Source organism: Syngnathus typhle, linkage group LG16 (assembly GCF_033458585.1).
Source record: "Syngnathus typhle isolate RoL2023-S1 ecotype Sweden linkage group LG16, RoL_Styp_1.0, whole genome shotgun sequence".
Classification (NCBI taxonomy): domain Eukaryota; kingdom Metazoa; phylum Chordata; class Actinopteri; order Syngnathiformes; family Syngnathidae; genus Syngnathus; species Syngnathus typhle.
In genome coordinates this window covers 3333798-3347660 of record NC_083753.1, presented here as the reverse complement: position 1 = coordinate 3347660, position 13863 = coordinate 3333798, and the positions used below count along the sequence as shown (strand labels likewise).

Sequence of the window (13863 nt, the reverse complement as noted above, 5' to 3'; positions counted from 1 at the left end):
CCAGTGAGCGTGCCAAGCCCTTAACGGCAGAACAATCGCGAACAATATTTATCTTGAACTATTGTTATTGATAACATTCTGGTCGCCTAAGGCAGAGGGACCATGTGAGACCCTTCCTGCACGATAACATCTTGCCGCAGGTTTTTCACTCACACACTCAAATTGAACTCGAGTATTAGGGCAAGACCTCCTCTTTGAAGTGAAGTATTGCTGTCATTGTTTGTTGTTTTAATCATGTATCATCCTACACGGCCCCCAACCCGTCCCCTATCATTTACTTTCTTAGTGTTAGTTTTTTGTGCTCTTGCTCTCTTTGTCATTGCTCCCCTGGTATGGAAAAATTCACAACTTCCCTTTGAATTGATGCATGACTCCGGCGCACTCCCTAGTAACGCTTCCGCTGGCGCTGAGGCTCGCTTGCCCATGACCGCAGCTATATCCCCAACCCCGATAAAGGCTGAGGTGGTAGACAGGTTTGGGGGCGACCGGGGTTTTGGTAGCACGTCACGACAGTCTGTGCTGCGGGCCAGAAGGGTCAGGCCGCCTGACCCGTGTGACGTCGGCGTGTCTGTCCGGCGCTCCACTGCCAGTACCTATTTGTGTTATGATTCAACGAGGTTCAAAAGTCAAAGTCTGCTTTATTGTCAATTTCTTCACGTCAAGACACACAAAGAGATCGAAATTACGTTTTCCACTATCCCACGGTGACAAGACAGTACACAATATACTAAATACAAGTAAACAGCACAAAAAGTAAAAACAAGAAGGGACAAACAATGAATAAATAAGAGCGATGAATAAATAATAAATAAACAAATAATTAATAAAAGGAGCAAAAATGGAGCAAGTGTGCATACAGCAGACAGTCAGAATATAGCGCAAAAGTACAGGACGTTATGCAGCCGAGGGGGGAGAGAGTTCAGGGTCCTAACAGCCTGGAGTATGAAGCTGTTTCTGTACCTCTTCTCAGAGGGCAGAAGATCAAACAAAGAGTGTTCGGGGTGACTCACATCACACACAATCGTGGTCGCCTTGGGGGTGAGATGGGAGGTGTAAATGTCCTTCAGGGAGGGGAGTGAAGCACCAATGATCTTACCTGCTGTGTTCACTATGCGCTGCAGGGCCTTCATGTTGTATTCAGTGCAGCTATCACCCCACACAGCGATACAACTGGAGAGGACGCTCTCAATGGTGCCATGGTAGAATGTGGTCATGATGGCCGGAGGAGCACTTGCTCGCCTGAGTTTCCACAGAAAGTACAGGCGGCGCTGAGCTTTCTTCCCCAGTGATGCAGTGTTGGTGGTCCAGGAGAGGTCCTCACCCCCCAGAGATCTGGTGCTGCTCACTCTCTCCACCACAGCACCGTCAATGGTCAGTGGCAGGTGTTGGGTGTGACCCTTCCGTAAGTCAACAACAATCTTCTTGGTCTTGTGGACGTTCAGCAGGGTGAAGAGCAGCGGACTGAGCCTTGGGGGGCCCCCGTGCTTAGCGTGATGCTGCCGGAGATATTGTCGCCTGAGGCCTCTGACAGAGGAAGTCCAGCAGCCAGTTGCAAAGGTAGGTACTGAGGCCCAGCTTGTCGAGTCTGCAGATGAGTCGCTGTAGTACAATGGCGTTGAATGCAGAACTGAAGTCCCAAAAAAAATCAATCTCACATACGAGTCCCTTGTCTCCAGGTGGGTGAGGGCTGAGTGGAGGGCAGAGCAGATGGCATCCTCAGAGGACCGTTTGGCTCGGTACGCAAACTGGAAGGTGTCTATGGTGTGTGTGTGGGGGGGGGGGAGAATGGATCTGATGTGCTCCATGACAAGCCACTCAAAACACTTCATGATGATGGGTGTCAGTGCCACGGGGCGGTAGTCATTGAAGCAGGATGGAGCAGGTTTATTCGGCACAGGTATGATGGTGGCAGCCTTGAAACATGATGGCACAATGGCCTGCCGCAGGGAAATGTTAAAGAGGTCAGTGAAGACACCCATCAGCTCCTCAGCGCAGTCCTTCAGCGCTCGACCTGAGATGTTGTCTGGGCCCGCCGCTTTACGAGTGTTGATAGCGGCAAGCGTCCTCCTCACGCTATCGGCAGAGAGGCACAGGGGCTGCTAGGGTGGAGGGGGAGGGATCTTCAGCGGGCAAGTGCTGTTCTGAGCGTCGAAGCGAGCAACGAAGCGGTTCAGATCGTTGAGCAGAGGGATGTTGCCCTCACAGCTCTGTGGCGCGGGCTTGTAGTCCGTGACGGTCTGAATGCCTTGCCATAGGCTCCGTGCGTCCCTGCTGTCTTCTAAGTGGGCGGTAACCTTGCAAGAGAATGCCTTTTGCGCTTCCTTGATGCTCCGGGACAGGTTAGCCCTCGCTGTTCTCAAGCCAGCCTCATCCCCAGCTCTGAAGGCTTTGTCTCTGGCCCTCAGCAGCCCGAGGACAGCCCCTGTCAGCCATGGCTTCCAGTTAGCCCGAGTGACGATGTATTTTGGGTGGGTCACATCATCAATGCACTTCGTGATGTATGAGGAAACAGTCAGTATACTCCTCTATGTCCGTCTGATTGTTACAAGTGGCTGCCTGCTTAAAGTCTCATGGAGGTTTTAATGTTCATATTATGCAATTATTTTCCTGAAACATAACTGCTCAATCAGAACACTAATACAACACATACATAGGCACACACACACACAGAGGGGTGACGCCCCCCACACTCACAGATACCAAATGGTCATGTGACAAGTTCCCGCCTTTCCGGACACTATAAAACAAGCTGACCTGGAGACGGACGTCGTTGTTGATGTGCTGCCTTGCCATTGTGTACTGACTGCCATTGAACAACCCAAGATCTTGCCAATAAAGGACCAACTCTACACTCCACATCTTTGTTTTTCCTGCCTCAACTTTGGACATCCCCCGCACAACACGCAACAGCGTGAATTTCAAAATAGAAAATTTGGGATTTTTTGTAAATGGAAAGTTGTGGAATAGGTAGGCAAAAGATGAACAGTTGAAAGTTGGAACAGGTTGAATCGGTGGAAAAATGTAGAAATTAGAGGGGAAAAACGAAATTTTGGAGTATTTGACGTGAATTTCAAATTTGAAAATTTGGAAATTTTGGGACCTGGGAAATTGTGGAATAGGTAGGCAAAAGATGAACAGTTGAAAGTTGGAACGGGATGAATCGGTTGAAAAATGTAGAAATTAAGAGTTGAAAAACAAAATTTTGGAGAATTTGGCGTGAATTTCAAAATTGAAAATATTGAACTTTTGGTAAGTGGAAAGTTGTGGAATAGGTAGGAAAAAGATGAACAGTTGAAAGTTGGAACGGGTTGAATCGGTTAAAAATTGTAGAAGTTAGAGCAAATGTTGAATGCCTCATAGAGAATGAATGGAAATTAAAAAAAAAAAAATTGCGCCAAAATAGAACAAACCGGAAACTACAGGTTCAAGAGGTTCACTTTGGAGTTCAAAAGTTGAAACGGCTTGAATCGGACAAAAATTGTAAAAGTTAGAGCAAAGTTAAATTTAGGTCACTTCTGGTTTCACTTAGGGCACTTGTTTAAATAAGGTCACCTTAGGGGCACTTTCAGTTTAATTAAGTGCACTTCCGGTTTAGTTTAGGTCACTTCCGGTTTAATTGGTCACTTCCGGTTCAAAAGGGTCACTTCCGGTTTATTTGGGGCAATTCCTGTTTGTTTGGAGTCACTTCTGTTTAGTTGAGGTCACTTCGGGTTTATTTGGGGCACTTACGGTTTAATATAGGTTTAACTTCCGGTTTAGCTGAGGTCACTTACGTATTTTTGGGTGTCACTTCCAATAATAAGGTCACTTCCGGTTTATTTGCGTCACTTCCGGTTTAGTTTAGTTTACTTACGGTTTATTTGGGTCATTTCCAGTTTGATTTGGGGCACTTTCGCTTTAGATTAGGCCACTTCCGGTTTATTTGGCGCACTTCCGGTTTTATTTATGCCACTTCCGGTTTACTTGGGGCTCTTCCGGCCCACTTTAAGGTCATTTGGGGTCACTTCAGGGTCAATCCAAGATGCCACACTGTTGCAGTGGGGGTGAAAGGGTGAATTGGGTAAGCATAGTGGAAGTGGGGGTGAAGGGGGTGAATATGGTAAGCATAGGGCGAACAAAGTAAATAAAGTTGGAATGGGTTGAAAAATGTAGACATTAGAAGGGAAAAACTAAATTTTGGAAAATTTGGTGTGAATTTCAAAATAGAAAATTTTGAATTTTTGGTAAGTGGGAAGAAGTGGAATAGGTAGGCAAAAGATTAACAATTGAAATGAGTTCAATCGGTTAAAAAAGGTAGAAATTAGAGGTGAAAAACAAAGTTTTGTGAAATTTTGTGCACATTTTAAACGTGAAAATTTGAAATTTTTGAATTTGGCAATTTTGGGAATGTCCCCAATGTGATTTGAATGTGCTGAATGATGTGAATTTCAAACTGGAAGGATGTAAATGACTTGGAATGAGAAGTGACAAAGGAAATTTTGTGAAATTTTGCGCAAATTTTAAACGTGAAATTTTTTAATTTGGCAATTTTGGGAATGTCGAGAATCTTTCCAAATGTGATTTGAATGTGCAGAATGATGTGAATTTCAAACTGGAATGACGTAAATGTGAAATGTTGAAGGTGCTGTTAAGAATGAATGGGGAAAGATTTGCCAGAAATTTGTGAATTTTGTGAAAACAGAAAATTTTTGGTATGTAAAAAAATGTAAGAAACGGTGACATGAATATTTGGAATAAGTTAAAAGTGGAACGAAGTGAATTGGTTGAAGTATGTGGAACTGGTTACGCGTCAAAAGTGGGGGGACTAAAATTGTCGAATAACAATAGTGTGAAGGCCTTCGCCTTCACACAATGAAGGCCTTCACCTTCACACAATAAAGGACAGGAATAACAATTAGGCCTTCGCCTTCACACTAATAAAGTGAATGGTGTAGAATAACATAAGTGTGAAGGCCTTCGCCTACACACTAATAACATATGTGTGAAGGCCATCGCTTTCAAACAATAAAGTAAATTACTAATAAAAGAGGACATAGAGGAAGGAGATGAAGACCAGGAGGAAGATGACGTGTTACGGACCTTGTTTTTGTGTTTCCTGTGATGTCTGACATCATTGCCAACGTCATCCATGAGCTCTCCGTCCTCATCGTCGTCTTCGTCGCTGTCCTCTGCGTTCTCCAGAAAGTTGAACGTCTCCAGAACGTCACCTGGACTCCTGCGCACGCAAATACACAAAGTGTCATCATCATGGCCACGTCATCTCGTCGTCACCGCCACGGTTACCGTTTGCCATCCTTGCCGTTGATAAACTGCTGCAGGTTCTTCTTCTCCACCGACCCGTTCTGCTCTGGCGTCGACAAGCCCAGCAGCGAGCGCACACGCTGCGTGCGCACGTCCAAGATGGTGTCCGTAAAGCCCACTTCCTGAAGGTACCTACGCACGCACACACGTGAGCACTTCCTGCCACTGCCTGATGGAGTCACCATGATGTCATCTTACTGTCTCAGCAGCTGTCTTCCTTGTTTCCATGTCAGCTGACTGTTGGTGGCGAGCGCCGACACTTCTGAGTCTTTGGCGTCTGGAACACGACAGACACGCGCTTAGATACACTCAGATACACGCACAAACACGCACGATTACTGGCATACACAGACATATTGACAACAAATGCACACAAATACACAAGGGGACAAAACAGACCGCATGCAGACACACACATAGAACAGAACAGCGCTAACATCGGCAGGCGAGGCAATGTAACCAGGACAACCAGAAAGCAAGGGGGCAGGGCAGAGCAATGTCACCTGACTCAAAGCTGGGCATCTTCAAATTGCCTTGATTCAACTCTGTTCCATATTTCAACTTGTGATACTTGGTCCTGAGGAACGACAACGTGCACGCACACAGTTACACACAATGCATTTCCAAAGCTTTGCTACTCGGGCTAATTATGCACGCACGCACCTCTCTTGCTTGAGAGCATACTCCAACATCTTGATTCTTCTGACCAGGTCGTTCTTCAAGTTCTCCTGACCTTTCCTCTCTCCCTGGAGGAACGCTATCCTCGCCTGACCAAAAAACACACACACACAGACACACACGCGTCAGTGTGACAGCAGCTGGTCCTGAAAGATGACACTATTGGTGGATATTTATAAACACACACAGAGTTGTCCATAGCAACAGGTGCATCAAGAGGCAAATCAGAGTTGTGCAATTGCCATGGCAACAGGGGATACACACAGGGAGCTTCGCCACCATCCATTTTATCGAGAAGTGGGTTTGTGTGCGCGGGGTTACGTGGTGGCTCCACCCACTCGTTGCGCCCCTCTTAAAGATTATGCGAGAATCGAAATATTGTCAAACGGTAATTTAGGGTCAGGCCAGGTCAGTCAGTGACCTCCAACACGGGCATTTACTGAGTTAGGCCTCTGTTGGCGGCATTGGCTCTAATTTGATTAATCATTTCAGCGTGAAAGTCACCAACATTGTCCATGGTCTTGAAACCAACAAGAACTAGAAAATGCAGATTCTGGGGAAATTGCGTGTGAGGGCGAAGACCATGAATGGGATTTTTTTTTTTTTTTTTTTAAATTTGAATTATTTCTTTTAAAATTCGTAACTAAACGAAAACCACAGGTTCAAGAGGTTCACTTTGGAGTTCAAAAGTTGAAACGGGTTGAATCGGACAGTCTGCTTTATTTTCAATCCCTTCATATGTCAAGACGCACAAAGAAACCGAAATTCAGTTTCCTCTATCCCACGGTGACGAGACATAGTACACAATAGACATACAAGTAGACGACACAAAATAAAAACAAGAAGGCACAAACAATAAATAATAAATAAATAATATGAGTGATGAATAAATAATAAACAAATAACCCAATAAATAAGAGGAGCAAAACTGAGCCAGTGTGCATACAGCAGACAGTAAGCATAGCGCAAAGTACAGGACGCTACGCAGAAAGGGGGAGCAAGTTCAGGATCCTAATAGCCTGGAGTATGAAGCTGTTGGTGAGTCTGGTGGTGCGGGAGCGCAGGCTCCTGTACCTCTTCCCAGAGGGCAGAAGATCAAACAAAGAGTGAGCGCGGTGACTCACATCACTCACAATCGTGGTCGCCTTGCGGGTGAGATGGGAGGTGTAAATGTCCTTCAAGGAGGGGAGCGAAGCACCAATAATCTTACCAGCCGTGTTCACTATGCGCTGCAGGGCCTTCAAGTTGTTGTCAGTGCAGCCGCCACCCCAAACAGCAATACAGCTGGAGAGGACGCTTTCAATGTAGTCATGACGGCTGGAGGAGCGCTCGCTCGCCTGAGTTTCTGCAGGAAGTACAGGCGGCGCTGGGCTTTCTTTGTCAGTGATGCGGTGTTGGTGGACCAGGAGAGATCCTCACTGATGTGCACCCCCAGGAACTTGGCGCTGCTCACTCTCTCCACCACAGCACCGTCGATGGTCAGCGGCAGGTGTTGGGTGTGACCCTTCCGGAAGTCCACAACAATCTCCTTGGTCTTGTCGACGTTCAGCAGGAGGTTGTTGTCCCTGCACCACGTGGTCAGAAGGTCAACCTCCAGCCTGTATTGAGTCTCGTCTCCCTTGGTGATGAGACCCACCAGTCGTGTCGTCAGCAAACTTCACTATACGGTTGTCGCTGTAGGTTGCAGTGTAGTCATGCGTCAGGAGGGTGAAGAGCAGCGGACTGAGCACGCAGCCTTGGGGGGCCCCCGTGCTCAGCGTGATGCTGGCGGAGATTTTGTCGCCAACACGTACTACCTGTGGCCTCTGACAGAGGTAGGTACTGAGGCCCAGCGTGTCAAGTTTGCTGATGAGCCGTTGTGGCACAATGGTGTTGAAGGCAGAACTGAAGTCCACAAACAGCAATCTCACATACGAGTCCCTTCTCTCCAGGTGGGTGAGGGCCGAGTGGAGGGCAGAGCAGACGGCATCCTCAGAGGACCGTTTGGCTCGGTACGCAAACTGGAAGGGGTCAACGGTGGGGGGGAGAACGGATCGGATGTGCTCCATGACAAGCCGCTCAAAGCACTTCATGATGATGGCCGTAAGTGCCACGGGGCGGTAGTCATTGAAGCAGGACGGAGCGGGTTTCTTCGGCACGGGTACGATGGTGGCAGCTTTGAAACACGACGGGACGATGGCATGCTGCAGGGAAGTGTTAAAGATGTCTGTGAAGACATCCGTCAGCTCCTCAGCGCAGTCCTTCAGCGCTCGACCCGGGATGTTGTCAGGGCCCACCGCCTTACGGATGTTGATATGAGTGATGAATAAATAATAAACAAATAACACAATATATAAGAGGAGCAAAACTGCATACACTTTATAAATATTCAAGGTGGCGGCGCGTGCATACGCAGCGACCTCTCTCTGTCCCGCCCAAACGGTGTTTGGTCCGTCTAATGAGTGTTTGTCCGGCAGTTTTTTTTGTTCGTCTCGTCGTACTGAGTCGTGCTACAAGTACGGCAGGCAGGTTCTGCTTGACATCGGCCAAAGCGAGTTTTGTCGAGTTCTGGACTTTGATGCGGGAACATTAAAGGAGCTCGGACTGCTACGTCCTGAAGCGTCGCCGGGCTCGTCTGCTATCCCTCCCCCGGTTGGGAAGTGTCGAAAGCGGTGTGCGAGGAGGCTGAAGAGGGGCAAACGCGGGGGCGTCCGGGCCAGGCTGGCGGCCAACCCTGCTCGCCCGGCCGTGCCTTCCATTCTTCTGGCGAATGTTCGATCGCTGGACAACAAAATGGATTACATTCGCTTGCTGCGATCTACAAACCGGACAGTGCGGGACTGCTGTGTGCTCGTGTTCACTGAGACTTGGTTGACTGTCAACATTCCGGACTCTGCTGTACATCTGGAGCGGCTAGCGTGCTATCGGGCGGACCGGGCCATTGTACAAGGGGGGAAATCTCGTGGAGGTGGAATATGCGTCTACATCCGTGACGAATGGTGCCGGGACTCTGTAGTGGTATGCAAGCACTGCTCGCCACTGGCGGAGTTCGTGGTCATTAAGTGCCGTCCTTTTTACCTGCCAAGGGAATTTACCGCGATTCTGCTCGTCGCGGTTTACATCCCGCCTTCCAACATCGAAGGCGACAGGATCGCGGCTCTTAGTGAACTGTACCAGGCTGTCAGTGAACAAGAGACAGCGCACCCTGACGGTTTCACCATCTTCGCTGGGGATTTTAATCATGCTAACCTGAAAGCTGTTTTTCCGAGGCTTCACCAGCATGTTAATTTTCCTACGCGTGGCGACAGCTTCCTGGACCTGGTCTACTCTTCGCATAAAGGAGCTTTCAAAGCCGCCCCCCTCCCCCATCTTGGACTTTCTGACCATATCACAGTTATGCTTTTGCCCGCATACAGACAAATGATGAGAGCGTCCAGGCCAGTTTCTAGCGGCAAAATTTCACCACACCCAGATGCGTGTGTGACGATCATTGGGACTTTAATAAATAATTTTTTAAAAAGTCAAAATTTGGGTGCGTATTATACATGGGTACAGGCTTTTTTCCAGCATCGACATGCCATTTTTAGGGTGCGTATTAGAGATGCACCGATCCGACTTTTTCAGTTTCGATACCGATACCGTGACTTTGCGTATCGGTCGATACCCGATACCGATCCGATATTATGGTTGACTTAACAAGCTACATAACTCTACATGTGGAACAGAAAAGACCAAAGGCAATGGCATCAGGCAGACTACACAGTTCTTTGCTCTAAATTAGGGGTGTCCAAACTAACGGTCCAGTTTTTATTGGCCCGCAGCAAATTCTGAAAACATAATTGAATATGGCCCGCACAAGAAGCTTGAGCTCAGCTTCTCAGTTTCCACACTAGATGGAGCCCGCCACACAAAGCGTTTAACGTCCCATTAACACCCCCCCGGAAGAGAAGCGAACACGCAGCGTTTGACATCCGATTAGCCTCCCCCCCCCCCATTCGGGAGAGAAGCGAACGCGCAGCTTTTAACGTCCCATTAGCAACCCGAAGAGAAGCGAACGCGCAGGGTTTGACGTCCGCTTAGCAACCCGGGGAAGAGAAGCGAACGTTCGCTTCATGTTTGCGTTTGTTTAGAAAACTCTCGTGGCATGCGGCACACGTGCTGCTGACGTATGACGTAGCCCGCGTCCTAATAGATTAAGGAAAGTATCGGCTCACAGATCGGCTGCATTTCCCGATACACGATCCATCTATTTTGTTGATATCGGGGCCGATATCCGATCCAGATATCGGATCGGTGCATCTCTAGTGCGTATTATACATGGGGGCGCATTATACATGGAAAAAACGGTACGTCAAAAGTGGAATGGAGTGAATCGGATGAATTATGTGGAAGAAGAATCGGTACAAAAAAGTGATGGGAATAAAATATAATAAAGTGAATAAAGTAGAATAACATATGTGTGAAGGCCATTGCCTTCACACAATAAAGGACAGGAATAACAATAGTGTGAAGGTCTTCACCTTCACACTAATAATAATAGAGAATGGTGTAGAATAACATACATATGTGTGAAGGCCATAGCCTTCACACAATAAAGTGAATGGTGTAGAATAACGTGTGAAGGCCATCGCCTTCACACAATAATAATAAAGTGACTGGAGTAGAATAACGTGTGAAGGCCATCGCCTTCACACAAATAGAGAATGGAGTAGAATAACATGTGTGAAGGCAAAAAGGTCTTCACCTTCACACTAATAATAACAAAGGACAGGAATAACAATAGTGTGAAGGTGAAGACCCAATAATAATAATAACAAAGTAGAATAACAATAATAATAATAAAGTAGCCTTCACACAATAATAAAGGACAGGAATAACAATAGTTTGAAGGTCTTCACCTTCACACTAATAATAATAATCATAATAATAATAATAATAATAATAATAATAATAATAAAGGACAGGAATAACAATAGTGTGAAGGTCTTCACCTTCACACTAATAATAATAAAGGACAGGAATAACAATAGTGTGAAGGTCTTCGCCTTCACACAATAATAACAATAATAAAGTAGAATAACAATGCCTTCACACAATAAAGGACAGGAATAACAATAGTGTGAAGGTCTTCACCTTCACACTAATAAAGGACAAGAATAACAATAGTGTGAAGGTCTTCACTCTCACACTAATAAACGACAGGAATAACAATAGTGTGAAGGTCTTCACTTTCACACTAATAAAGTGAATGATGTAGAATAACATATGTAAGAAGGCCATCGCCTTCACACAATAAAGTGAATGGAGTAGAATAACATAAGTGTGAAGGCCTTCGCCTTCACACTAATAATGTGGGAAGGCCTTCGCCTTCACACAATAAAGGACAGGAATAACAATAGTGTGAAGGTCTTCACCTACACACTAATAAAGGACAGGAATAACAATAGTGTGAAGGTCTTCACCTAATGCAGTGCTTCTCAAATAGTGGGGCGCGCCCCCCTTGGGTGCTATACCTGGGGGGGCGCGTGTGACCCTGGGGAACAGGCTTTTTTTGGCAGTGCTAGAATAAAGTGTAATTGCGCATCTACTACAGCAGGGGGCAGTGGCGCTCTCATTGTTACTTCTGTCACGCTTGCGACAGTGCAACATTTTACAACTTACAAGACAAGTTAGGATAGTCATGGTGGGGAGGGGGGGGCGCGAATAGTTTTCTTCTTGCGGGGGGGGGGGGGGGGCGTAACAGAAAATAATTGAGAAGCATTGACCTAATGGGATGTCAAACGCTTTGTGTGGCGGGCTCCATCTAGTGTGGAAACTGAGAAGCTGAGCTCAAGCTTTTTGTGCGGGCCATATTCAATTATGTTTTCAGAATTTGCTGCGGGCTGCAGTTGGCCCGCGGGCCGTAGTTTGGACACCCCTAGTGTAGAATAACACATCGCCTTCACACAACAACTCAGAGTGCTTGCCAAGTGAGTATGGAATGACAAATTAATGATTTGATTACCTATTCACTACACAGAATTTCAGAAAACTTTTAAAATTCATTCCTGTAAATTAAAACAATCTCATTACTGTGAACCGAAGCATTCCTATCCAATATTAGAGTCACTGACAAAAAACGGTACAGTAGGCTTTTAGGAAAATCGTAATTGATATTGCCATTCAAATAAATCATACGACAAAATTGTGTAATGACGCGTATGTGGTGTCATGCAGGCCCAGCCATTCCTCGTTCAGCGGCAAGGCTAAGCTAGCTCGGAGCCAGAATGATGAACCGAAACAATTTTGAATGTACAAATTCGAGGACATTCCTCCACGATATTCGAGTCTAATTGTTCGGAGTCAAACCTCGACGCGCAGGGACAACTTTAAGACGTTACAAATTGAATTTTTGAACGCATTTAAGTTTGGGTGCAAGCGAAAGGCTAATGCGGCTAATCTCGTCCAAGCTAACGGTGAACCAGCGCGTAGCATATTCGCTTGGCTTTAGCCCTCAAGCAAAGGTTTCGTTTTAGAAAAATCATTTTGATTTGCATTCATGGTCGCCGTGAGATGTTTATGATAGGTGGTCTTGAAAATGGATGGATCTATGGATCTTGCCCACCCTCTTTTTTGTTAAATACGCGGCACAAGTCGACACTGTTGTTATTCATGGCCTGACTGTCACTCACTATCGAGATTCAATTAATAGCACATATCCAATTGATAGAAAAAGTTTCATGTATTGACAAAGGCTAAAATAGTCGTTGACCTACTTTGTGAGTGTTGTCACATTAGTGAGAGTGGTGTCACTGCTATTATTAGTCCAAGATGTTGACATGATCTCCCTTGAATGGACGTCAACGGCGCCCCGGCCAGTGGTCGCGTCTACCTTCCATCCGCCCCAGCGCGGCTCACCTTCAGCTCGGCCCGCTCCACCTCCCAGTGGGCCCGCTCCATCTCGAAGCGGGCCCACTCGTGCTGGATGTAGTGCAGGATCCCCGCGATGGTGTACTGTTGCTGCTGAGGCCGCGGCAAGTCGTCGGTCTGCGGCGGTCCCAGCGCCATCCCGCCGCCGACGCCCCCTGGGTGAGCTCCTCCGTTCCCCCCCGGCTGGACCTGCGGATGCGGCTGCTGCGGCTGCTGCGGATGCGGCTGCTGCGGCGGCTGCTGAATTCCGGTTGTGGCTCCTTCGGGGTGCTCGTCCATGTCGGGCTTGTAAGGAAAGTGTCCGCAAGAGAAGGAAACCCCCCGCTGCGTGTCCGGCTCGATCCCGTGTTTCCACCCCGGCTCGACTCGCTGCCCACCCCCTTCCCCCGACCCAGGAGGACTGGGATGAGGTGAATGTGTCTGATGACGGAGCAGTTTACTGAGGGGAACTAACCGGCCGCCATTACGGAGCGATCTCGTAGCGGCGTGGGCCGGAGAGCAGCTTATCGCGGTGCATGCCGGGAACAAAACTACCACTGAGCCGCTTTCAGGGACACAAACAAAAATGGCTATTACGGCGTCAACGACCATGCCTGACCATTGCCAAGACCTCATTTTTATTTTAACGATAATTTTTACTTTTACTGCCAAAGTTTTTTTCATAGTGGATTATGATGTCCCATTAAATGTGCTCTTTTGATCTTTGACGTCTCTTTTATTTTTATTAATTTTAGTGTGGAAGGTTAGTTCACCCTTTCGGCGATGAACATGAAAGCCAAATTTCCTACTTTTTGCCATGAACGCACCACTACAGAGCGAGCTGGGTAGTGATGTGCATTCCAGTTCTTTTAAGTGAACTGAATCGTTAGAATCCGTTCACTCAAAAGATTCGTTCAAACGAATCGTTCAACAAACCCCCCGCCCCCCACACACAGAGTTTTTGTTTTTTGTTTATTTTTAGAACATCTCGTGGAAACTACCCATACACATCAAACA

General features: G+C 47.0%; 1 protein-coding gene across 5 annotated transcripts in view; it reads right to left on the bottom strand.

Moving 5' to 3' along the window:
- Window positions 1-13385, bottom strand: part of strn3 (striatin, calmodulin binding protein 3) — a 50106-nt gene extending 36721 nt beyond the window's left edge. For 3 of the 5 annotated variants that reach the window (XR_009718421.1, XR_009718422.1, XM_061301800.1), the window contains exons 1-6: window positions 12856-13383; window positions 5965-6068; window positions 5805-5878; window positions 5500-5578; window positions 5284-5433; window positions 5080-5215 (exon numbers count right to left, since the gene is read on the bottom strand). Coding sequence is in view for 2 of the 5 variants with exons in the window: in XM_061301800.1 (XP_061157784.1) it covers window positions 5080-5215; window positions 5284-5433; window positions 5500-5578; window positions 5805-5878; window positions 5965-6068; window positions 12856-13146 (834 nt within the window). In the remaining 3 variants the exon portion in view is untranslated. Of the gene's footprint in view, window positions 1-5079; window positions 5216-5283; window positions 5434-5499; window positions 5579-5804; window positions 5879-5964; window positions 6069-12713 lie in introns of all 5 variants that reach the window. The other 2 variants (XR_009718423.1, XM_061301801.1) reach the window with 2 other exon arrangements.
- Between the last annotated feature and the right edge of the window lie 478 nt (window positions 13386-13863).